Source organism: Pezoporus occidentalis, unplaced genomic scaffold (genome assembly GCF_034315485.1).
Source record: "Pezoporus occidentalis ecotype Australia unplaced genomic scaffold, CSIRO_AGI_Poc_V1 ctg117, whole genome shotgun sequence".
NCBI classification, from domain to species: Eukaryota; Metazoa; Chordata; class Aves; order Psittaciformes; family Psittacidae; genus Pezoporus; species Pezoporus occidentalis.
This window is the reverse complement of record NW_026912961.1, coordinates 4,415,707-4,441,196: the sequence shown is the minus strand read 5'-3', so window position 1 is coordinate 4,441,196 and position 25,490 is coordinate 4,415,707. Positions and strand designations below refer to the sequence as shown.

At 34.8% G+C, this 25,490-nt stretch overlaps 1 protein-coding gene across 1 annotated transcript in view; it reads left to right on the top strand.

The window, feature by feature from the left end:
* Positions 1–25,490, top strand: part of VPS13A (vacuolar protein sorting 13 homolog A) — a 110,169-nt gene that overhangs the window by 58,227 nt on the left and 26,452 nt on the right. Inside the window, exons 44-62 of the mRNA XM_062640956.1 lie at positions 80–341; positions 1,213–1,373; positions 2,531–2,634; positions 3,594–3,888; positions 5,143–5,538; positions 6,312–6,416; positions 6,514–6,660; positions 11,764–11,892; positions 12,363–12,496; positions 13,673–13,802; positions 14,102–14,337; positions 16,380–16,533; positions 17,357–17,503; positions 18,102–18,183; positions 19,484–19,553; positions 20,077–20,182; positions 22,343–22,456; positions 24,984–25,129; positions 25,250–25,331. Coding sequence (XP_062496940.1) covers positions 80–341; positions 1,213–1,373; positions 2,531–2,634; positions 3,594–3,888; positions 5,143–5,538; positions 6,312–6,416; positions 6,514–6,660; positions 11,764–11,892; positions 12,363–12,496; positions 13,673–13,802; positions 14,102–14,337; positions 16,380–16,533; positions 17,357–17,503; positions 18,102–18,183; positions 19,484–19,553; positions 20,077–20,182; positions 22,343–22,456; positions 24,984–25,129; positions 25,250–25,331 — 3,000 coding nt within the window. The remainder of the gene's footprint in view (positions 1–79; positions 342–1,212; positions 1,374–2,530; positions 2,635–3,593; positions 3,889–5,142; positions 5,539–6,311; positions 6,417–6,513; positions 6,661–11,763; positions 11,893–12,362; positions 12,497–13,672; positions 13,803–14,101; positions 14,338–16,379; positions 16,534–17,356; positions 17,504–18,101; positions 18,184–19,483; positions 19,554–20,076; positions 20,183–22,342; positions 22,457–24,983; positions 25,130–25,249; positions 25,332–25,490) is intronic.

Sequence of the window (25,490 nt, the reverse complement as noted above, 5' to 3'; positions counted from 1 at the left end):
AAATGAATGTTTGTGCAGATCATCTTGATGAAATCTTATTCAATATATTTGTGTTTTGTATCTATACTTCGTTTTCTAGGCGTTTGCTGAAGCAGCTAGTCGAACTTCAGACATCTTCAAAAAAGATCGAGCACCATTTGTAATAATAAATTCTTTAGGACTTCCCATCACTGTCTTACCTAGTGATTCCTTTAGTGTCCTTAATGTTGAATTTGGAGCAAAAACGTTTATTCTAAGAGATGAAGAGAATTTAAATATGGAATTTGTTAGAACTAAAAATGAGAGTGACCAATTCACAGCAATGACAACTCTTTGCAGCAAGCGGTTTTACATTCAGATCTGTAAGTTCCAAAGTTCATATATCTTCTGTTATTGTAAATAGTGCATCATACATAATACTACATCTTGCACATGTCAGTAAGTATTGGGGAACTACATAACATGAAAAGAGTGTCTATATTCTCTGTGAATGGAAGTATTTGAAATCCTGCTTTAGTCTTCGCAGCTGAAAGTTAACATGTATCATGTTAATTTTCATAGCATAATTTTTCTACTATGATAAATTATTTGGGTAACCAATCTTTACTCATGAGTTTACTGCAGTGAAGTATTTGTTTGCATTCAAAAGTTAATGCAAAATTAAGCCACCTCAGTTTTTATTTTTTGTAGAATTGAGGCCTTGTATGGATATATGAGTGTTCATAAGGTTACTTTTAAAGGGGATCTTTAGAAGAAAAGATTTTTTTTTTTTTAAATTCAAGTAAAACAGTTAAAAAAGTAACATCTAGTTTTAATGTAAATGTGTTAAATATTTTAAGTTGGTTTATCGTAATAATTGACAGGTTTTTCAAAACTGATTTTCACAAATGGTCTTGACCGTATTATGTATTAGTTGAATTGTTTGCACAGTGTGTCTGAACTGTACCTTGTTAAAAACCCATTACATCTTGTAAACATTTCCTTTTAGGCACTACTTTTATTTGTAGTGACAAAACCCACTTGACTCTTTTTTTCCTCTGGTGAAAAAAAGTCTTTGCTGTTTCTTAGGAGCACTGCAAAATTGGCATATTAGAAGTGGTGATTGTACATTTTCATTTGCTTTACTTTTTTTAATAGATTGATACAGAAAATTCTACTGAATGTGCATTTCTGGCTTTCAGATGTATGTTATGCTTCTTTTGAGTCTTTTATTTCTCATCTTATAAATTCTAGGTCCACATAATCATTCCACTGTGGAAAAGATTCCATTGACAAAAGTGGGTCGATGTATTTACAGAGTGAGACATGACGAATCGGGTGTTGAAAGGGCCATTGTCTGTCAAATTGATACTGTTGAAGGAAGCAAGATGATAACTATACGTTCTCCTATTCAGGTTATTATATTTACATACATCATAATTTCATTATTATTCTAATTTTTAATAAATAAAAATGATCTTGTAGTCACTAAATAAACATTAAAAAGTGCTTCAAAAGCTTACTTAAACAATTCCTGTAACATAGCTCTTGTGTATTATAAGGTAGTTCAGAAGAGATTTTCAAGAATAAAAAGCTTTTCCAAAGTGACAAAGGCAGGGGCTGGGGTGGGAGTGAAAATGGACCTGATTTTAGATCAGGATAATTCATCAGTTATGTCTTAAAATGCTAGCTGTGATTGCAGTCTTGTTGACCTATTTGCTTTGTATGAAGTGATCAAACTTCTCTTAACCTTACGTTGATTCTGCAACGTAAGGTTACTCTGTCAGATTTTTTTTTTCTTCATTCTCTGTGATTGAGACATGAATTTCAAATGAGGAACAAGTCAGCTAAGAGTGTGTGTATCTGTTTTTGATTCAATAGTGTTAGATATATGGTTTGTATGTAGTTTATAAGTACAGGGAGGATCCAGGTATTAGTGCTTTATAGTGGTAGTGTCCCTGTTATGTATCACTTACAGCTTTTGCCTGGAGTGGTTTATGACTTGGTTAATAATCAGGTTTACTGTTTTATACTTATCTAAATTAATATTTTTTCCCCAGAGCTAATTAGACCATTAAAATAACCATAAAGTCAAAACCCTAATGTTTGCAAAGAACAAGAGCACTCTGTACCCCCTGAATTATGATTGCTGATGGTTTAACCTTGAAGTACAGACTTTACTTACCTTGTGGATTTTTGACCCGCCACAGCCTTGTATCTAATACAATTTTTAGGAGAAATTTCTTTGAAAATTTATGATATAGTTCAGATCTACTTGTATTTAGTTTTAAAGGGCTTTATGCTTCTCCTTAAAAAAATGTTACAGCTAATATATTCATTTTATAATTAAAATGTATTTATTTTATGATTAAAATATAGCATTAAACTGCACAACCAAATTATTAAGGAGATCTGCTGGTATTGGAGATAATTCTTTTGAAATACCTGATCTGGAATGGTAAATGGGTAAGAAGAAAAATAAGAGACTACTTATTCTGTCCTCTGTTAGGTTCAAACCACTTATCTTTCCAGTTTTTCCTAATGCATGTTGCTGGATTTTTATTTCATTTAGATAAGGAATCATTTTTCAATCCCGTTAAATATTTTTGAGGAAGGAAGATGTATAGGGACTGCTTCACCAGAAAATGAATTCAACATACCATTGTCCTCTTACAGGTACTTTGTTGCATTGTTCTTTTATCATGGAATATGTTTATAGATTGTTGATTATTGTATCGATACAATTACACTAAAAAAATTTTCTGTTTGGTACCTAATACTGTAATTGTATTGTCATTGTTGGCTATGATCTTCTCGAAGCATCTCTATATAATTCTTGAATTGGAAGTCTTTTGAAATCCGTTTTACTGGACAACTTAAATTAACCAAGTTACTTTAAGAATCCAAGCCCAGGTGCTGCTTGTGATTATTGCTCACACAGTACAGACTTTTTTCTTAGAGGAGTGATGTCTAGCGATGCATTGCAGCTTTTTTTTTAAAAAAAAAATGCAACGGACTTCTTTTGTTATTTGTGATTCTGAAGTAAAAAATTGAAACTAATACACAAACTCTATCACAGTTGTGAAAAAAGACTTGTCAACCTTAGAAAGACTTGCCTTCCAGAACATCTACACTATTAGCACCTTCAAGCTAATACCCACTTGGAACTGCAGTGAGTTTGTGTGTACAATTTAGCTGAACTGTCACCAACTTTTAGGCACATAAGTTTGCCTTGATTTTTTTTTTTTAATGATTATGGAGACTTTCTTTCTGTTTTCCCACAAATACTTTCCCTCCTTTTTTTTTTTTTTTAAGATGACAGCTGTTTGTCTTTTTTTTTAAATAACCTACACTTTACTGTGGATAAGTTAGTAAGTATCTCTGATTACCTGTATTTTATTTAATAAGGGTTAGTGACCTTCTAAATTCATTGCACAGATATATAGACGAGTTCAACTAGGTGCATGTAAACATTTCTCATAGTAAACTTTTCATTCAGGAAATGTTTACTAACAAAATGAATTACTGTCAGAAATCTTCCAAAATCCAAATAATCATAGAATGTATGTTGCATAGGACTTTTTCTTAAATGAAAAACTCAATGTCAAGTGTTTAAAAACCATTTTCATTTACAGATCCATACTGAGTTTGCAGCCACTAGGCAATGAAAATGGAGTGGATGGAGAATATGATATGTGTGAAGGAATTACATTTGATGAAATTATGAAAAATGTTGACAGTTTATTACAAAGGAAATGTCAGTCTGTGAGGTCAAGTAACCACTCACTTATCATCAATATTGTTCCTGTAAAAGACATGTTGACAACTTCATTATGCACAGATCAGTGGGATTTTCCATATGTTGTTCATTTATGGCCTTCTCTTCTTCTCCGCAATCTTCTTCCTTATCAAATAACTTACTCTCTAGAGGTAATTCTTTAATATTTATTTTTTTTGTGATGCTTCCCACCTGTGATATGAAAGCTCACAAGGTGGTTGAAATGTGTTTATAAATTTATATGAAAAGATAGGGCTTCTGGTAGACTAGTTGTGAAGCAAGTTTACAGATCTTGTAAGGGCAAGTCTCTATTACAGAAATGAAACAGTACCAGAATGTGAAAAGTGGTGGTATTAATCATTAGTAATAAGTATTATTTTACATACATATGTGAAGTAAAACTTTCGCTGTACAAGTTTAGCCCTGTGAGTCACTTCCTGTTGCTCAAGTGCAGCTTGAACTTAATTAAACAGTATAGTTTTTACTTTGAATTATGACTGCATCAAGTGACATAAGTGGGTCAGCCTAAAGTAGCATTTTACATGCTGTCACTGAATTTTAGCAGTAGTATGCTTTTAACAAATTCTCAAAGGCGTGCCTTTTTGCCAGGTTTCTGGCTTGAATTGCAGCCTACTGCCAGACTTTGTTCTTTTCAGACAAAATTAAATTATTAGATGCACTTTTGACTGTTAATAGTCATTCATTCCGGGTGAGAAGCCAGTCCCAAGTAAAACACTTAAAACATTTACAGTGTGGACATTGGTTCCTCAGCATTAAATGTGTCGTTCTGTGGATCTGCTATGGTTGTATCCCACTACCTGCTGGTCTAGACACAGGATAATAGAGATATAGGTGGAAGACAGTGAACCACCTTTTTTTTTTTTCTCCAAGATGGTCATAATATTTAGTATATGGACTCAAATAGTAGAATTTAATAAAGAATTTTGCTGCAAATACACAATTACTAGAGCTAGAGACTGTGGTCTCTGCCAAATGTGTGGTAGTAGCAGGCTCTTTTCTGTCTCAAGGTATCTCTCTTACAAATGTAAATTTAGGGAAAGAAATACTGAGTTGAGGAAATTGTCTCAGTATTTAAGCATGTTTATGTATTTGAGTTTGGTGACTCTGTGTGTGTGTTAAATTTTGAGGACTATGCATCAGATTGTTTTGGTGTTTTTTTTTGTTTGTTTTTTTCAGTGTCAGGGTAGCTGTTTAATTGTGTGTCCTGGTTTTCGGACATAGTATGTATCATAATTAAATAGTGTAATAAGCATTTTAAAAATTTGCTGAAGTATATTGTGTCTCAGTTTTCAAAGCCAGCTAGAAAGTAAAAGTTGATACAAATTTTGAGTGTGACTCATTTAAATGTACACTGTTGTTTTTTGTTTGTTTTTTTTTTTAAAAAGGGAAATGGGAACAAGTATGACACTCTACAAGAGGGATGTTCAGCTCAGATACATAATGCAGTCTTGGATCAAACAAAACTAGATTTACAGTTACTTAACTATCTTGATCAAAATTGGAAAAGTGAGTACCATATAAAAAGCAATCTACCTGAAATCAGCTTTACGACGTTTTACTGCATCACGGAGTTGGATAAAACTGAACTGGATATTGCTGTCCACGTGATCTACACAACTGGGCAGATGGTTATAGAGATTCACAGTCCGTACTGGATGGTGAATAAAACTGGTCGAATGCTGCAGTACAAAGCTGATGGTATTCACCGCAAGCATCCTCCAGATTACAAAAAGCCACTCCTTTTCTCCTTCCAGCCCAAAAACTTCTTCCAAAATAACAAGGTATTATATTTTGTAAAACCTGACAGCTCCGTAGTACCATGTTGTTGTAGAAAGCATTTTTACACTTTGGAAGTTATCTACACTATGCTGTGATCTCTAAAGGTCATGAAAGCTACCGTATCTGTCTAAACTCGTATTTTAAATAAGCGTGTTGTCAGATATACTTAAGATGGGAAATGTGCATTATCAAAGGCATTGTTAAGAAGGAGACTGTCGTCTTTGAGAGTAACAAAATTAACTTTATTCCATTTAAACTGTGTCAAGAAGTGATCCTCATTCCACATAAGACTTTAGAAGTTGTGTAAGAAATGTAAAGCTGTGGTACTTGAAAATGGATCCTTGCAATGTGGTTGTTAGATTTGGTCAAAGTTGGTAATAAGCTAAGGTTAAGATGCAGTTTACCGTTTGAGTTCGCTATGTGAGTTTTTTCATGCTGATTACTGATGGATGAATGATACAAGAAAGATTACATGACCAAGATTTTCATTGTGAATAAGTTTTGGAAAGGAAGCTTACGTGGTTGTTTCCTCAGCAGTATCTTACGGTTTTAATTCTTATTCCACATAGCTTGTAACTAAGGGTGGTAGAAAATCTTGGATTTACTCAATAGAGTATCTTTGTGAGACTATACTGACAGTTGTTGCATCTTGAATAGGAACACCAGTATTTCCAGGATTCACTTATATTTGTGTTTATATACACACTTACTTTGTGTATGATTTTAAATGTTAGTGTCTGTAAATTGAAAATTAATTCAGGGTGCTTCTTCCTAGGTGCAACTTATGGTAACTGACAGTGAACTGTCTGATCAGTTTTCACTGGACACAGTTGGAAGCCATGGTTCTGTGAAATGCAAGAGTCATAAAAAAGATTATCATGTGAGTTAAATTCATCTTTCAAATTCATTAGTCTCAGAAGACATAAATGAGATAAGAAAAGGACAGCATAGTTCTAACAATGTCTTTCTGTTTACAGGTTGGTGTCACCATAGACAACAGCAGTTTTAATATTACTAGAATTGTAACTTTCACCCCATTTTTTATGATCTCAAATAGAAGCAAATACACTTTGGAAGTAGCTGAAGAAGGAAAGGAAAAGTGGATTCCTATTGTTTTACAACAGGTAAACTTATAAAGGAACCTATTAAAAAAAATGAATTGGATTGAATACTCACTGGTGGAAAATTAGCCATACAGTGTTCAATGAGTGTCTGAATATATTGTATTTATTCAGTAAATTACCTGTGTCCTGTTACTTTTTTTTCAATGTTGATTTTGGACATACTGTAAAGCTGGTTTACATTGTAATTGGAATGTTGCTGTTACCTGCATTATAAGTAATAAGAGAAAAAGACCTATACTGTCAGGTTATTATCTCGCTCTGCACAGGAAGTTCTGTTCAGTTTTTGCAGTAGTGCCTGACAGAGTGGTTTGGTTGACGTCCTACATGTGATGCCACTTTTATGTAGCAAGAAAATTCCTCTTGTTGATCAGTTCAGATGCTCCAAACTGTTGTTCTGGGACTAGTCTCACTGTTGGTTTTTAATGCTTAATGCATACTTTCTAAAGATGTATCACTGGCCCCTAAGCCAAGTGGTGTGGAAATGGCTTTTGGGCTTTCATTTATCCCGCAAAGGTCTGGAGTGTTTAAGACAGGGCATGCAGATTGGCTCTTTGCACTGGAGTGCAATTATATTTTGTATGTGTGGTGAGTTTTGAGGCATCATGCCTTCCTTTTCGACGTGTAGGAAGAACAATGCATGTTTTGGGGTACTGTTGAAGGTCTATGAAAGCAGAAAGTGATCCATACTGCCTTCTGGGAAGAGTGAAATGTCCCTCCTTTCCTTCCAATGTGTCTCGAAGAGAGTGTATCTAAAGCAGAGACAAAAGTTTAGCCTATCAGATGGTGCAGTTGGAGGTTTTCTTGCATTTCTGTAGTATTGTAGGTACTCCAAATGATTATCAAAAATGCTTTCAAACTAAAATACCAAAGTTAAAGGAGTATTTTAAATCAGATTTGTAATCAGATCTTTGTTACGTTTTTGATGCTTTCAACACATGGTCCTTGTGTATTTTGTATGTAATTATTATAGAAGAGAAATACTGTTTAAATATCATTATTTCAATTTATGATTGTGATACAACTTCGCTTGCTTTCTGTAGTCATTTTTCCATTGTGATTTTTAAGTGTACACAGTGATGTTTAGATCTTGAAGGCTCTTAAGTCAGTTCAGCTTCCCGTAATATTTATAATTATTTTAAAATAAGATTCTTTGCTTTTACTCACAGATAGGCTGTTAGCCATAAGCCTACACATGTATTCTGTTTCCTCTGAACCAAACATTCATTTGACTGTACATAGTTTTTTGGGTTCTTTACATGCCTGATGACTCATATAGCTCATTGATAAAGCTGTGAAATGACGAAGGTTCTCATGTAGTGGGATGGGCCACTTCATGTCTGATTTCTTATTTTTGAGAAAATATAGTCCGATTTTATTAGTTCTTGGGTTTGTATTTGATAAAGAGCTGTTACCAGAATAAACTGAATTATTTTACAAGCACTTTTGAAATTTTCTGAAAAGAACTGTTCAGAGGTAATAGTTTTGAAAGTTTAAATACGTTGCTACATGTATAATCTGTGGTTTTTCTGTGTTGGTTGTTTTGTTAATATCCTTGCAAAATATTCTGATTTATCCCACAAGCATCATTGTTTTTCAGGTGTTTCATAATTGTATTAATTGATTTTGGTCTCCTTTCAGTTATCAAGTATCAAAGGAGGACTTTGTAAATTTTAGGAGTGCTGATAAACTTTTGAAAGATTAGATGTGCTAATTTATCAAATGGAGTAGCAGAAGTCAACAGAGGAATCTGTATCCCCTCCTAAATGATTCCAGACTTCACTTCCAGAATTGCTTGCCTTTTCACATGGTGTAGATATTTTCCCTTTTGATAAACAGTCTAAAAACCTGTGTTAATGACAGTTAAGTCTGCCAGGGTTGTCCATTTGTAACCCAGTTGCTCAATCCAATATATTTGTTATCTCTTCTAAAGTTAGGTAGAGTCTGGGCACTATTGCTCTATCTTGGAGCATCGAGGACAGATTTCCAGAAACCAAGTTACCATCTGATCTTCTTCTTAAGATATGGAACTGCTATCCAGCTAGCCTAGATGTATTCATTTATTTATTTAATTCCTGTGAAATTTTTTGTGTGTTTCTCACATTATTCTATTGCATGTGGTTAATCTTCAAGAAAACCCAAGCTTGTTGAAATGTTAATTCATATCTCAGTTTGCTACCTTTTCCCCTCCATTCTGTCATTTTAAGCAGAGTATTTCCTTCTGCTGTTACCTTTTATCCACTTTTCTTTCTTGGTGACAGGTAGACTGTCTTCTCGGCGTGGGGGTGGGGAAGCAATTATTACGTAGATCTCATTTGCTCATGGACATATTCCATGTCTGGAAAACAGTCTATCAGAATCTTTAATTACTGTTTTTAGAAAAATTTGTTCTTCACAAGGCTGTAACAGAAGTCCTTGGATGGTGATTAGTATGAAATGACTTGCTAAGGATAGTCCTTTGAATTAGGTATAGTGCAAGTGAGTTGACCAGCATGAATCCTTAGAGAAAGAAAGAAAACATTGCCGAAGGCTTTACATGAGACTACTGTTAAATATAAACATCCTATTATGGAATGGAGGTTGTAGAAATACAGTATCCAGTGAAGCGCTTAGCAGATAATGTGGTAAAACATTTGGAAACAGCATAATTTTGTGACACATTCTGTGGCTAAAGATCATTGCAAAAAATTATCGTTTAGTTCTCTCTGGTTGATTCTGTAACTTTTTATTTAGCCAATTCTTTTATTTTGGTTTTGATTATAAACTTTTGTTTACTGTTGACTGAATCTCCTTGAATTTTCTTTAGGCTCTCTAAATTTCTATGTTGAGACTGACTTACTGTGTTTTATGCTAGTTTACAACAGAACTCTGAATTTCCTTTGTCTGTAGGATTACATGTTGGTGTAGATCATCTTCAATCTTGCTGTTTAACTATATTTTTTTCCTTTGTCTTCCTGCTTCCTGTGGTGTGAGAAACAATGGGAAAAGGAACTTAGTGGCATGGTAAGTTGGTGAACTAGTCTTTCACCACTGGAGATTGAATTCTAGGATTCAGATGCAGGTTAATATAAACATCACATTTCTTAAACTGTGTCTGAGAAAGATGCTCCTAAAGTGTTGGATGTTGCAGCTGAACAGTGTGTAATACAGGAAAAGTGGTCTACCTACTCAGAATTTGGCTCTTGCTGATTGAGAATTATTGTTAATCATAGCTTGCTACTCTGGCAGGACCCTCATAATCAGTAGGAAACTTTTCATTAGTTACAATTAAAACTTTTGTCTTCCCTGCCTCCTCATTTTATCCGCTTGTGTAAACTGTTTAAAAAGAGATTGTCTGAGGGATTTTTAAACCAAGAAGGGCTGTGACTTCAGTCAGATGTCACTAGCAGAATGTACTCTCTGATTTAGCTGCCTAATGCTTAGAATTATAGAATCATAGAATAGTTAGGGTTGGAAAGAACCTTAAGATCATCTAGTTCCAACCTCCCTGCCATGGGAGGGACACCTCACACTAAACCATCTCACCCAAAGCTTTGTCCAGCCTGGCCTTCGACACTGCCAGGGATGGAGCATTCACAACTTCCCTGGGCAACCCATTCCAGTGTGTCACCCCCGTAACAAGAAAGAATTTCTTCCTTATATCCAGTCTAAACTTCCCCTGTTTAAGTTTGAGCCCGTTACCCCTTGTCCTGTCACTACAGTCCCTAATGAAGAGTTCCTCCCTAGCATCCCTATAGGCCCCCTTTAGATACTGGAAGGCTGCTATGAGGTCTCCACGCAGCCTTCTCTTCTCCAGACTGAACAGCCTCAACTTTCTCAGCCTGTCTTCATATGGGAGGTGCTCCAGTCCCCTGATCTTCCTCGTGGCCCTCCTCTGGACTTGTTCCAACAGTTCCATGTCCTTTTTAAGTTGAGGACACCAGAACTGCACACAATACTCCAGGTGAGGTCTCACAAGAGCAGAGTAGAGGGGCAGGATCACCTCCTTTGACCTGCTGGTCACGTTCCTTTTGATGCAGCCCGGGATACGGTTGGCTTTCTGGGCTGCAAGTGCACACTGAAGCTGGCTTATGTTCATTTTCTCATCAACCAACACCCCCAAGTCCTTCTCCACAGGGCTGCTCTGGATCGCTTCTCTGCCCAACATCTGAATCCCAACTCTGCCTGGGATTCCTGCGACCCAGGTGTAGGACCTTGCACTTGTCATGGTTAAACTTCAGAAGGTTGGCATCAGTGCACCTCTCAAGCATACCAAGTTCCCTCTGGATGGCATTTCTTCCCTCCAGCATTTCAACCGAACCACACACCTTGGTGTCATCGGCAAATTTGCTGAGTGCGCACTCAATCCCATTGTCCATGTTGGCAACAAAGATGTTGAGCAGTATCTGTCCCAACACTGATACCTGAGGGACACCACTCGTTACTGGTCTTCAGTTCGTCATTGAGCCATTGACTACAACTCTTTGTGTGCAGCCATCCATGTTTCATACTTTATTTATATGTTTTATACCCATGTGTGTGTATATGTGTGTGTATGGAGATATATATATACATATATATAGTATTTGAAAGAATAGCTGGTACACTGATGTCCTGCATACTCAAATATGGTATATTATGCTGTTATCCCCTTTTGTCATTGATTGTCGCTACAAGTTTGATACATAATTTATATTTATTTGGCAAGATGTTTTGTTGATTGCTGTTGCTGTTTGGTTTGGTTTTTGGAGCGTTTTTTGTTTGCCTTTTTGAACAAGTTTGTCTGTTTTGGTGGTGTAGCTATGCTCATCTTTATCCTCTGGTTTGCAAATACATTATCCATTTTAAATCTACTTCTTCACATGAATATGAAGTCTTACTGTTTTCATTTTTATCTCCTTAACTCTTTTGCATCTTCACTGTAGTCTGAATTAATTTTTACTTCCTTTCAATTTACTGTGTTCAGGTAAGTATTATTACCTTAGTGTTTTCAATAGTGTTTCTGATCCAACTCACAATACTTTTGGGTAGAATTTTAGTAGATAAACTTTGGGCTAAAGTGAATTTTGTTTAACATCTAGTTTATTTTCCCACTTACTTTAAAATACCTGTTTGGGTTTTTTTTAGTGCATTCCCTTTTGGCCTGAAAACGATGCCAACAAACTGCTTGTTAGAGTCGAAAATTCTAATGTCCTCCCAAAGAAGATAAATTTTGATAAGCAGGAAAACTGCCTGCTACTGCATTTGGACAACAAGGTAATGGTTGCTTTGAGAAATCAGATAAAACAACATAACTGCTTCATTTCTATTCTCAGAAATTTCTGTCTTCCCATACAATCAGCTATTGAAAAAAAATGCTGGGGAAAAGATTATGTATTTGCAGCTGTATTGTTGTCACCCTCATACTCACTTTCCAGAATGTATACATATGGATATAAGTAGGCTAAGAAGTATTTCACATTAGTTCTAAAGTAACATGAAGTTACTTGTCAAAGAAACTGTAACTCAACTGAATTTACTTCTGTGTTGCATATGGTCTCATCTAGCAGTAATTCTAAAGTATGTGAATGCTTTTAAAAGTAGAATGTTTTGGAATGAATGGTTGAAGATTCCTCTACTACCAGCCTAAATTTTGACAGTACAGAACTTATTTCTATTTAAGTTACATTTGCTTTATTAGAAATGAATTCCATTGTTACTTACTTTATAATTTTTGTATCTGATAGCTTGGAGGAATTACAGTGGATGTTAACCTGACTGAACATTCTACGGTGATTACCTTTGCTAATTACCATGATGGTGCAGCTCCATTTCTGTTAATAAACCATACTAAAGAGGAAATCATTGAGTATGGACAAAGGTATGTAAGAATTTTAGAGTAGATGTCTGCAGAGAGCATTGTGAACTGTTATTTCATGTATTTTAAGTATGCCTATTTCTAAAGATGCTCTAAATTTGTCAAAGCAGTAAAAAAATAAATCTGTTTTTCTAAATTGAAGAGAATGAATAGTTAACAGAGCAGTATTATTTAGTGCTAGATGTCTGTTTCTACAAGTAAAAAAGCTGTTTTGTGAACTAAGGAGCCTCTCTGTTCTCTTTTTGTATGAATTTTGTGGCCTTGTCCTTTACATTGATTTACATTCCTGATAGGGGCAACTACCTGGATTTTGGGCATCCCTAGTGTAAATTTAATAAGTAATTTATGTAATTTAAATAATTAAGTAATTTTTTAGTATATGTAACTTTTGTAATTAACTCTGAAGAATAGAATATTTTAGTTGGAAGGGACCTACAGTGGTTATCTAGTCCAACTGCCTGACCAATTCAGGGCTGACCCAAAGTTATAGCATGTTGTTAAGGGCATTGTCCAAATGCCTCTGAAACCACTGACAGGTGTGGGCATTGACCACCTCTCTGTGGTGTATGAGGTTGGTCCACTCTTGGTAAAGAAGTGCTTCCTTATGTCCAGTCCTGGCACAGCTTCAAACCATTCCCACATGTGCTATCACTGGATCCCAGTGAGAAGAGATTAGCAGTTTGCTTTTCACTTCGCCTCCTGGGGTAGGCTTCTTTCAGAGAGATGTAGAAGCAGTTCTGCCAGTTTTTAACTCTATGTGAGCGAGAATGGAGTTTAAAATCTGTCAGCAAACATCTCCTGCATCCATATACTAAACACTGCACTTTTTCCCTTCAGCAAATCATACAGGAGAAAAAATAATGAGTTTTCCTTTCAGCTTGTAAGCTCCACTGTCTTTTTTCTCTACTGTTTCCCTTGTTAATCACAAGTGGGGAAGAAAATAAGTAATTACAATCTACTGTGTATACTTTATTGATGAAGTATATATATGTATTTTGAAGTATAAATACTGGTTTTATTATTACTGAGAATGATTTTGTGTGTGGTTTTTTATGCAGAATGTTTTAATTTTCATTATTTAAAAAAAAGTTGTTGAAATGCTAGAATATAGATATCATGGACACAGAAAAAGATTATTGACGTTTTAATTTTATGTTTAATTTTTAACTTTTGTTCTAGTTCCCTTAGTGAATTGGAAGACTGTCTTCAGCCAAATAAGGCAGTACTGTATACTTGGGTGGACCCAGCAGGATCTAGAAAATTGAAATGGAAATGTGGAAATAGAATTGAGGAAATCACCCCGAAAGAGGTACATTATCTAAATTGCCTTTTAATGCTAATTTAATATCTTTTTCATCAGTGTATGTATGAAATTCTATATACAATGAGTATGACAGTAACAACATTGTTTTCTGGACCTTGTGCCAGTATCGTCTTCAGTTCAAAAGTGTTTGTGTGTGAGGCTGTTGTAAAACTTCCTAATTTAATTATTTCCCTGTACCTCTAAAAAAAAATATCACCTATTATCATGCTAAGACTTCTAGATTTGCTTGTGTAGTAGTAGAATGATGAATAGAGTTATAAAGAATTTTCTTCTCTTGTTCATAGGACAAAATGGAAACACTCAGCCTGGACTGTAGAAAAGTGGTCTATTTAGTGTCATTTTTTGAAGGTTTGCAGCGCATTGTCCTGATCACTGATAATGTGAATGTATTTAAATTGGCTTATGAAAGTGTAAAAGCAGAACTAGCAGAGCAAGAAATTGTTCTGTCTTTGCAAGATGTTGGAATTTCGTTAGTAAATAATTATACAAAGCAGGAGGTGTCATACATTGGAATTACAAGGTAACTTATTTTGTGTCTGTTTAAAATTTTTTAACTTCACAGAATTAAATTTTGAAATTTTGGATGTGATTGAAGAGGAAAAAGAGGTCTGGGTGAGGGTATTTAGAACTAAATAATCATGTTTTCTTGTTGTAAAGAGAAATGTTTTCACTCTTTTATATTAATGCGTATGCTTTCTGTAACTGGATGTATGTGGTTTTGCTACACAGAATTGAAACTCTGTATGGCAAAACTCTCAGTAGATTGAAAAGAAGTATTTCCTGTCCATGTATTTTGGGGAATCATAGTAGTTTTAAGGAATAAGGTCTGTGGGTAGCTTGTGTCAGTGGATTTTTAGGTCTTTATTAGAGAAACAAGTGCTGAATTCTGTGTTGAAAATTCTGATGCAGTAGCGGCTTGCAGTTCTTTTTAATTTTGATTGAGAAACTATGGTGACTCCAAGGCTCTAATACTTTACGTTTTTACTATAACATCTCAGAGGGAAGCAGAAAAGGAACTATGTAATGCTTGAGACATACTTCTATATATTCATAGCCATGAAGTTGCTAGAGTGAGGGTTTTTTTCCTCTTGATTCTTTGCGTCACACTTCAAAACAAGCAAAAATCTCCACATACATGTTTACTCATTCACATCTCTTATTTGCAACTAAAATCTCGATCCTTGCCCTCACCTGCGAAACTGAGGTCTGATAAATATCTAGACAGTTGAAACACTCCATTAAAAGTGGCAGCCAACTGCCTAGGTTCAAAGTAGTGTTGAGATTTCACTGAATCTGTTTTTGTAAGCAGTCATCCATAGTCAGTAGTCTAGCAGCGCTTACTGTTTTCTTGTTAAAACCTGAGTGGGTATCAAACTCCTGAAAGCTCTTTTTAAAGGCAAGAGATTATTCCCTGGTTTCAGTGAAGAAAACCCTGTATTTCAAAACGTTCCCATTTCTGACTGTGTTGTTACAGAAAGAACAGGTTTTGTTTGTATCAAACGATGCAGAAACAAGTTTCCACATGGTAGTTCTGGCATCATATTGTGGGGTTGGGTGAAGAGGAAAATAACGGAAAATTCCCAGCAATTTCAAGGTGGTACTCTATTTTGTAGCTGTTGTTTTGCCCTTTCACTCATTTTTTTTTTTTTTTTTTTTTTGGGGGGGGGGTGGGGTGTGATTCTGACATTGATGTATTGATGCAGACAGACATGTAGCTAAAAGGAATTGGATTAGGGAGCCGTGTCTGGACGTCTGTGTGTATGGACTATAGAGTAACTTGTGGAAAGGGGAAACAGCCTGCACCTGTCTGATAGTGCTGGTTTGTGCCCTATTGTGTGCCTTTGGGTGAAATCAGACACGAGCTTCTCACAGCAGCAGTGGAATTAAGCAGAAAGAGTCTAGTGCCACCTAAGAATGGTTAATTTTTTTTTATGATTTATTCATAATAGAAGTAAGAGACAAAAGAACTGATTTTGGGGATACAGTTTAAAAAATAAAACCCAAAACCTAAAAAAAATTGGATACAACCCAAACAAAAAAGCCCACAAAAAAACAACAAACCCACAAAGAATAAAAAAAAAACAAAACACAAACCCATAGAATTGGTAGAGGATACATGTATACCAAAATCGCCATCTATTGATTTAGAGAGAAAAAGTGAAGGAGCTAGCCATCAGAAATAAGAGGCAGTTCAAGAGGCATTTCATCTCAACTTGAAGTTCACAATTTCACAATTTTTACTATTAATTGTAGAAGAATAATGGCTGGCAGTCCTGTTGAAACTGAGCTTTCTGATTAAGTGTCCTTACATGCCCATTTTCATTAAAGCAGGGAGATATGCTGTTAACTTTTGGGTTTTTGCATTGTATTGGAGAGACTGGCTTCCACTTAGTACCAAGAAGGCAGTGGGTGCCTTGGGTCACTTTTATCTACTACAGTAGTTCTTTATGATGTAGTTTCTCATTCTGAAGTTATAACCTATTAAAAGCTATGGTATGGTAGGTGAAACTTGTTTTGAAATAGCTAATCATTCTCTGTTGGTCCTTTGTTTTGTTTTCAAAGTTCTGATGTGGTTTGGGAAACAAAACCGAAGAAGAAGTCAAGATGGAGACCAATGAGTGTTAAGCAGACTGATAAATTAGAACAAGAATTCAAAGATTACAGTGAGCTAACTCCATCAGAAAATAAGATTATTGAGCTGGAATCAAATGTTTTGGTAATACTAATAGTTTTCTGTTGTTTTCATGTATACACAGAAAAAATGTGTCAGTTTTGCTATCTTTGAAGAAACTTCCAGTGAAAATTGAGGCTTACCTAATCCATTTGAAAACCCTCTTTATCTCTGTGTAGAAAAAAAAATCTTTGGAAAAAAACTCCAGAAATGTTTGAAAGCTCATCATAGACTTTGTTGTTAGCATCTGTCTTTGAAGTTGAAGTGTAACATTTTTGCAGAGACTAAATATCCTTAAAGCTATAGTAAAGAAGCTTTGCATTTGGTTCGTTATACTGGGAAGGTGGGCAGGATGCTAGTCTGAAGTCTGTTTGGTTTAGTGCAAAATCTTTTCAAGTGCGTTATTGTGGGATAAATCAACTGTGTCATTGTCAACTACATAAATATTAAAAGATCCCAGAAAATATTCTGTAATGTAGAAGCACATTATGCTCCAAATGCTGCTGTCCTTACCTCTAGATAACTTATAGAAACCTCCAACAGAATTCCAATGAGTAAATGGTAAATGAGCCATTTTTTATCTGTTGTTGACCATTATGTTATAGTACTCTGCCTTTTCTCTAGAAAGCCATATATTAAACTGCAGTCCCCCAAATAATGCAGCATTTTGTAGTTTTATTTCTGTTGAAATTTATGGCAAAATTAGATCATTGTAAATAAAGTTATGACATCGAACTTAAAAGCTGCAAAACTTTTTCTGCTATCTTTACAATGTTAATGAAATGAACAGTGCACACTTTACAGTATATTTTAAACAGCAGTCTTTTGAAACACATAGCATTCTAAATTTTCTTCAATAATACAATAGGTGTGTTTAACTCCTAATGGAATGAATATGAAAATTCAACAACCACATGAGATTCCTATTAGAAGGAATTATCTGCCAGCTTTAAAAGTAGAATACAGCTCATCTGCGCATCAGAAATCTGTCAGAATTCAAATCTACAGGATACAGGTGAGTTTTGTAGAAAAAAAAAAAAACAGTGTCTTTTTTATTAAGAAAAAGCAACTTCCATGGAAACTTGGATTTGGCTTTAGAGTTGTTTGGATTTTTTTATGTTTTGGATTTAATTGTATTCATCGGCTTTTACATCACTGCTTCTAAATCTTTGTAAATATTACTTACATGGTTTTGGGGAAAAAAAAATAGAGACAGCTATGGCTGTTTAGGAAAAACATTTACCATTCATCTTCCATGCTTTTTCTTACGGCTTTTCTTTATAACCAGCAAAAAATAGAATCATAGAATCATAGGTATGATAGGTATGGTTTCTTGTTCTGCATATGTTAAGTTGTTAAAACCAAATCCTTCACAAAAGTTCTGTGGAGCATTTATTATTACCACTGACTTATAGAAGCATTTCTAGATTGTTGGGATTGGATGATTTAATTTTTAAGAGATATTTTGAACCACAACAGCAGCTTTTTTTTTGGTTTTCCTGGTTTTGAGTTGGTGGAATACTACAGGTAATGTTCGTAATTCTTGATTTTGAAATATTTCACTATTGAAAAGCTAACATGCTGCGACTTGTGCTGTCCTTACCCCCTATTAGATACAAAACCAGATTCCTGGAGCCATATTTCCCTTTGTGTTCTATCCTATTAAACCTCCAAAGTCCATCACCTTGGATTCAGGTTTGTTTCGAGTTTAACATAATCCATACTTATGAAATGACAAGATAACTTGCTTGTACTGAATTTAACTATGTCAGTTTTATCAGATGAAGTTTTTAAAAGCTTACTCACTACAGATAACAGATACTAACGTTAGAGATAGAGAAGCAGCTTGCTTTACAAAGAAGAGATACAGAAAACAGTCAGAAGAAAACAAATTTTTTTCTACTATATCATACCTTTTAAGCACATATTCTTGACACACTAATTCAGTTCTCTTGGAGAGTGTAATTTGAAAGTTTATCAACTTTAAAAGGGACTCTTACTGGTTGCATTCAGACCACAACTGAAACTTAATGCTGACTAATATGGAAGAGTTGCCTGTTGAAAACAAGTGATCAAATTTTTGCTTATCCTAATGGTAGTGAATCTGTTGCACCATTTCTGTATAACATGCCTTTGGAGTTCTGGGGCAATGAAGATTCACTTTTCATCTATAGTAATCTGATTTTCCCTACTGCCCTAAATAAATTGTTTACCTTAATTATGTTGGGGTTTGGGTATTTTGAGGTGTTTTTTTTTTTTTTTGCTTGCATGCAGTAGACAACCTAGTAATCTATCTGAAATAATCTTAACTAATAAGAAATGTGTGCTGGTCTAAGCTGAGAATTGCTATGTGAAGCATCATTTATAAGCTCTGTACATGGCAAATTATATTTTGCCTATTTTGTATATAGCTTTAAGACTTCTCCATTGCTTGGAGCATAAAGCTTAATGTCAGTGTACTATGTGATCAGATACAATTTTTCATTAACTTGTTAAGTGCAAGGTCACTTGGAAAACCAGAGTAATGTCAAAAGGGATTCTGAATTGAGACAGAATACTGCTATGAATTTTCTACAGAAGATAATGAACTGTTAGGTGTTTGTTCTAAATACAGTCAATTTCAAATTACAGTGCATAAATTTGCAGATTATTTATTTATTTTTAGTTCTTGTATCAGGCATTGCAAACTCTTATTCCATGACTAGGGAAAGTATATAAATCTAAGATCAATATTAATTTTTAAATGAAAAATGGCACCTTTTCATAGATCAGTGAAATGCAGTTTTGATGTTTCATTTCATTCTTGTCTTCCTGTTTCTTTCTATTCCTGCTCTTTTCCTGTATTTGTTTGCCAGTCATATCCATTATTATAATTCTACATTACAGGATTGAGAAAATCCTGAACATGTATGACATTTTTGTATTTAAAAAAAAATGAAGGTATTCTATCATATAAAAATCTATGCTGTTCTCCTCTTGTTTTACAACTTTATAGCACCAAAACCATTTACTGATGTCAGTATTGTCATGAGAACTGCAGGACATTCAGAAATATCTCATATTAAGTAAGTGTTTTGACATGTTCCATCTTTTCTGCTATTGATTGTGTTTAATGAAGCTTTAAAATTAAAATTGTTATGAGGGTGAATGTAATGCTAGATAGTTTTACACCAACTCTTTCTCAGAAAGATCACAGCACTTAGAGATAAAAGTCAGCCCCCTCTATTATACACATAATTGCAGAGTAAAGCAAGGATTTTAAAGTGTCTTTTTAATGCAGATTTTTAGTCTTAATTTGATAAAAACAGTGTTATATACAGTTTTAAATGCTGCTACTTGACTAAAATAGTTCTGGTTATAGGAAATGCATTTATCTTACACCACTATGGGGAGCCTTCTTTCCACCATCAGTGGTAAATCTCTCAAAAAAACCCCAACAACAAAACCAAACCAAACCAAAAAAAATCCACCCTAATAAACCAAAAAAAACTGAATTCAATATATGTGTCCTGAATACTTTAGATTAAGTTTTGTATGTTACACATTTTTGCAAAAGACCTTAATAACTGGGTTTTATTTCATGTGTAGGTATTTTAAGGTCCTGATTCAAGAGATGGATCTCAGATTAGACCTTGGCTTCCTATATGCGCTGGTTGAATTCTTTACACGCACTGATGTGCTGAGTGACCAACAGGTAGAAACATTTTGTTATTTAAAGATTTCTAAAGTTTGTAATTATGAAACTTGTCTTTTAAAAAATTAAAAAAACCCTTAGTCTTCTGTGTTTATAATACTGATTATTTGCTGTATCTGCGGCCAGTAGGCGCCTGGGAGGTTTTTAAGAGTTACAGTTGGCAGAGGCAAACAGTAAATTCTTTCTTGTATCTTCATTTTGCATCATACGCAAAGAAGGCTTCAGAACCTTCTGAAAAAAAAATGAAACTAGTGCTGTAGATTACTTGGTCTTACTAATGCCTGAAGGAAGGATCAGGTAATTAAGATGGGAAAGAAGTGAAAATAATGCTTTTTTCCTTAATGTAGCTTATTCAAAAAAGTAAAAATTAAATCTTGGAAAATTCTGCCCAGGAGACTGAAACGTATCTGCCCATGAGACCAAGAGAATGTAAAAGTAATTGAGAGAGAGGTTGATCAGAAAATGAAAAGTGTATGTGGCAGTTTTATGCAAAATTATTAACTTGGAAGATGAAATAGTTGACATGTTGATACTGAGAGGAAAGGGCAGTGGGAGTATATTATTGTATAGGGATAATGGGAGGAGTTTGTGCACAGCAACAGTAGACATAAACTAAATAGAGTAATACAAATTGCAAGGTAGTCTGCTTGGGAAATAATAATAAAAACTCCAGGTACAACCATAAAGCAACAGAGGAGCCAGAGTTTCTTGGATTCACTAAAGAAAACCAAAAAGTCGATAAGCTCAATAGATGCAATGCAGTTATGATGTATATTGGGCTTGGTGTTCCTGTTAAGAGTGCTGAAATTTGAATGCCAGTACGCAACCAACATAAGTTATTTAGCAGAAAGTGTATTGGTTTTGTCTGTATCTCAGAAATGGTGCGATTGAAAAATGACCCAGAAATATTTGCATAAAAGATCTGCCTGGATGAGTAGAACAGAAAAGGTCCTTTCTGATGGGGTGTTAAAAGCTAGTTTTAGTATGTCAGATGGAAGGGTACGCTGGAAGCATGACTTTGCTTGTATTTCCCCATACCCGCACATTGGAGATTAAGAAAGTATTACTGCTCAGGGTTTATACTAAAATAAGGAGGAAACATTAAAAATTTGCTCCAGAAAATGAGAAGGAAGTGTGGAACAAGTGCGGAAATATGTAATCTAAACTGGTGGTTTCCAGCAGCGTTCTAGGGCATTCAGTCTGTTAAATCTGCTTTACACCACGTGTACCAGTGAATTCTAGATTATTGCTGTAGTTTGAAGAATTTACCTGAATTTTCAATGTATGGTTTTGTAGTGGAAAAGATACTTTTTTTTTTTTTTTTTTTATCCCCTCCCAGTGGAATGATAAGTTAAGCATTGTTAGCTGAACCACTGAATCCAGAAATTAGTGGAGGCCCTCCTCTGCACTTTGTTTTTAGTGGATTTGCAAGGCATGGTTTTAGGATTTCATCCCTACTTAATATTTAGTGCTCTGTTTTGCTTGTTTAAGTAGAAAGGTGGTACCTGGATTTACTGTTCCGATAGGACCTGTCACATTACTTCAGATACAACTTCTTTGACTAGTTAAGTCTTTTCTGACTATAACTTCAGAATTGTTGTTATTTTAAAGTTGGTTTTTGGTTTTGTTTTTTTGGTGGTTGTTTTTGTACATGATCAGTTCTTCAAAAGCTGTTGTAAAGGAGCGAGCTCTGTCTTTCGAAGGAAAGAAAAGAAAAGGGGCTACGTGGTGGTCTTCTGTGTCTGTAATAGTCTAGTTTCTATATAACAGGAAGCAGTCTTTAGTCTATTTTTTTGTATTTAAAAACCTACGCATTGTTTTATGTGTTTAGAAGGGTATATATGTATGTCATTTGCTTGACCCAGATAAAAAACAGACTTTACTAGAAAATATTTGGTATTTGAACTTTCATAAAAATAATTTTTTAACTTTTATTTTTAATATTAAATACATGTATCTTGTCCCTTTATACGTATGTTTCCTCCTGTTTGTATAAAAAAAGTCCTCTAAAATGCTAGCTCCTTAAGTAAAAAAAATAAGATATGAGAGTATAAGTAGTACTGGTCAATGAGTAGCATCTCAGTGACAGATACATGTTTGTCATGGTAGTTTTATAAAATCCAAATTTTAAAGTAATGTTTTTTGAAAATGCATTCACAGCTAGAACTTTTCAGAAAGGATGTTGAATCTCTTCAAGAAGAACTGATGAGTGTATCATCAATGGATACGTCACAAATCAGCTTGTATGAATACTTTCATATCTCTCCAATTAAGGTATAACTTTTCACTGTACAGACTGTGTTTTTGCTCTTAACTAAAGCTTTAATTAAAGAAAACCGTATCCCGGGCTGCATCAAAAGGAGCATGACCAGCAGGTCCAAGGATATGATCCTGCCCCTCTACTCTGCTCTCGTGAGACCTCACTTGCAGTATTGTGTGCAGTTGTGGTGTCCTTAACATAAAAAGGACATGGAAGTGTTGGAACAAGTCCAGGGGAGGGCCACGAGCATGATCAGGGGACTGGAGCCCTTCCTGTATGAAGATAGGCTGCGAAAGTTGGCTCTGTTCAGCCTGGAGAAGAGAAGGCTGTATGGAGACCTCATAGCAGCCTTCCAGTAGCTGAAGGGGACCTATAAGGATGCCTGTGAGGGACTCTTCATTAGGGACTGTAGTGATAGGACGAGGGGTAATGGGTTAAAACTTAAACAGGGGAAGTTTAGACTGGATATAAGGAAGAAGTTCTTTACTGTAAGGGTGGTGAGGCACTGGAATACGTTGCCTAAGGAAGTTGTGAATGCTCCATCCCTGGCAGTGTTCAAGACCAGGTTGGACAGAGCCTTGGGTGTCATGGTTTAGTGTGAGGTGTCCCTCACATGGCAGGGTGATTGGAACTAGATGATCTTAAGGTCCTTTACAGCCCCAGCTATTCTATGATTCTGTGATTTTTTTTTTTTTTTTTTGTCTCATGCAGGATAGTAGACACTGGAAATGAAGAAACATTAGAGGGTGAACTATTTGAGCTTTTTAAGGTCCCTTCCAACCCAAACTGTTCTATGGTTGATGATCAAAAATAAAAACTGTTCTGGAGTAGCCCATCTATTGCTACCGTTTACTTATATGGTTAATAGTATTTATTAAATATTTACATGAGTAGTTCATTACTTCATTTCTATCCACAACTTTCTTCATATACAGTAATTCTTTTTATTATTTAAAATGATATTTGCAAATTTATATTTATATTTGCAAAATGCTATAGTTTGTCTGGGCAGTGTGTTTTGGATTGGGTTATGAGGCAAATTCTAAAAGCTATATACAGCCAGAGTAACTGTGCAATGACTTTTCCTGATCTATTGTTACTGGAAAAGCAGTTTTGGGTAAAGTCTACTTTTGGATATTTCTCCATTCCTGTAAACACTCAGTCCAGCTGTTGAATAGTATGTGCATACTTACAGGGAAACCAGAGTCTTTTTGCCCAAATCTAGCTCTCATGCATTTTTTAGCTTACTTGTCCTCATAATTTTTTTTTATTTTTGTTAAAACCGTGATGGTACATTGTAGGCTTTATAGCACTTCTTAATAGAAGAATCTTCCTTCCATCCCATGGGAATGGGATCAAAGAATGATTTGGCTTTCACCTCTTTACAGTATTTATTGAGATGTTAGAATTGATCTACTAGTGGAACAGGAAAATGCTTGGGTAGCTTTACATAAATGGCTTAGCCTAATGCATTCCAAGTGTACTTAGTAGCTGTTTCATTGTATCTTCATTTAGGTGTTCATAGCTATGTCTCCAGTTGTTTTACTACAAAAACTGCTCAGAACTTGAACAAAAGCAAAATGCCCTTTACATCTTAAGATAACAAAGTGAACACTTTGTATCAAAGAAGATAAAAGCTTATCTTTGAATGTATTCTGTCACATTTAACAAAAAAGATGACAGGGAGGACACAGAATGGAATTAGTACGCTTCAGGTTCTAATAAAATATTAGTCTTTAAAGGTTATAAAGTCAACATAGAGCTGTGAATTAAGTGCCAGTGATTCCGCAATATGAGCTATGTATCTTCAAGATGAGCTACAGTTAAGCTCTGTTATACTGTTAATGAATGACACATAGTGTTGTCTTCAGAGAAATGGAAACAGGTCTAACTTCTTTTCATCTGATTTTGAAAACTGCTGAATATGCTTGTGCACTATAGAGCCCTTTGAGAATTTTTTCTGAGTATTATTCTCTTTTGAGATTGTCCTCTTAATTCCTGTGAAACAAATACTTCAGTTACTTCAGGTCTGCACAGGTGGGTTTTTCTTGTATACATATCCCATTTGTATAGGTACCCCACAAGTAAAACTTATGTTAATATTGAATTCTTTTTAGGCTTTTGTTTCTCATTCTTTCTTGGACACCATGCTATGTTATCGTTTTCAGCCTGCTTTGAATTTAGTTATTACTTATGAAAACAAAATGTTTTGGAAACAAGCTAATATAACCTAAATTATAGCTGAAAGACTCTGGAGACCTTGTCTGAAAACATGAGTAAGCAATTTCAACTTCTTGTTTTCTTAAAGGTAGTTCCAGTTATTCAGTTTGACTTTAAATATCAGTGGGGTTTTTTTTTTGTTTTGTTTTTTATTGCCCTACATGGTGTATTTCTGTTCTCTATTACAAAGTCAGTCTGGTTTCAGTTAAGATAGGAATATTTTATCTCAATGTTTAAATTGCCTAAGAGATTATAAAGGTATAAATACAATACTCCTAATAACTAACCATATTATTTCCCAATCTCATTTTTATCCTTTAGTTACACTTAAGCTTTTCACTCAGTACGGGTGGCGAAGACAGTAACAAAGAAGAAAGAAAGAAAGAATTGATACCACTTCAGTCCTTGAATCTCCTGCTGAAGAGTATAGGGGCCACCCTCACAGATGTGCAAGATGTTGTCTTCAAGTAGGTTAAAAATATTATTATAAAGATTACTTCCAAAGACTAAATCAATATTACGTATGTTAGATTTTATTTTGCTCTGCTTAATAAGGACTTTTTGGGTTTTGTTTTTTTTTTTTTTAGGTTGGCATTCTTTGAACTCAGCTATCACTTCTGTACTACACAACAGCTCCAATCAGCAGTTGTAAGGCATTATTCGAAACAGGTTAGCACAAGTAAATTTCAGTATGTCAGCATATTTGTTTTGAAAGTGCTGCTGTATGCTTTGGTTCTATGAAAATAAAATTACTTTCAGCCTTAAATGTTTTTCCAAAGGTTAAATGCACAAACACATAGAAAACAATCGCTCATGCATGAGTTGAAT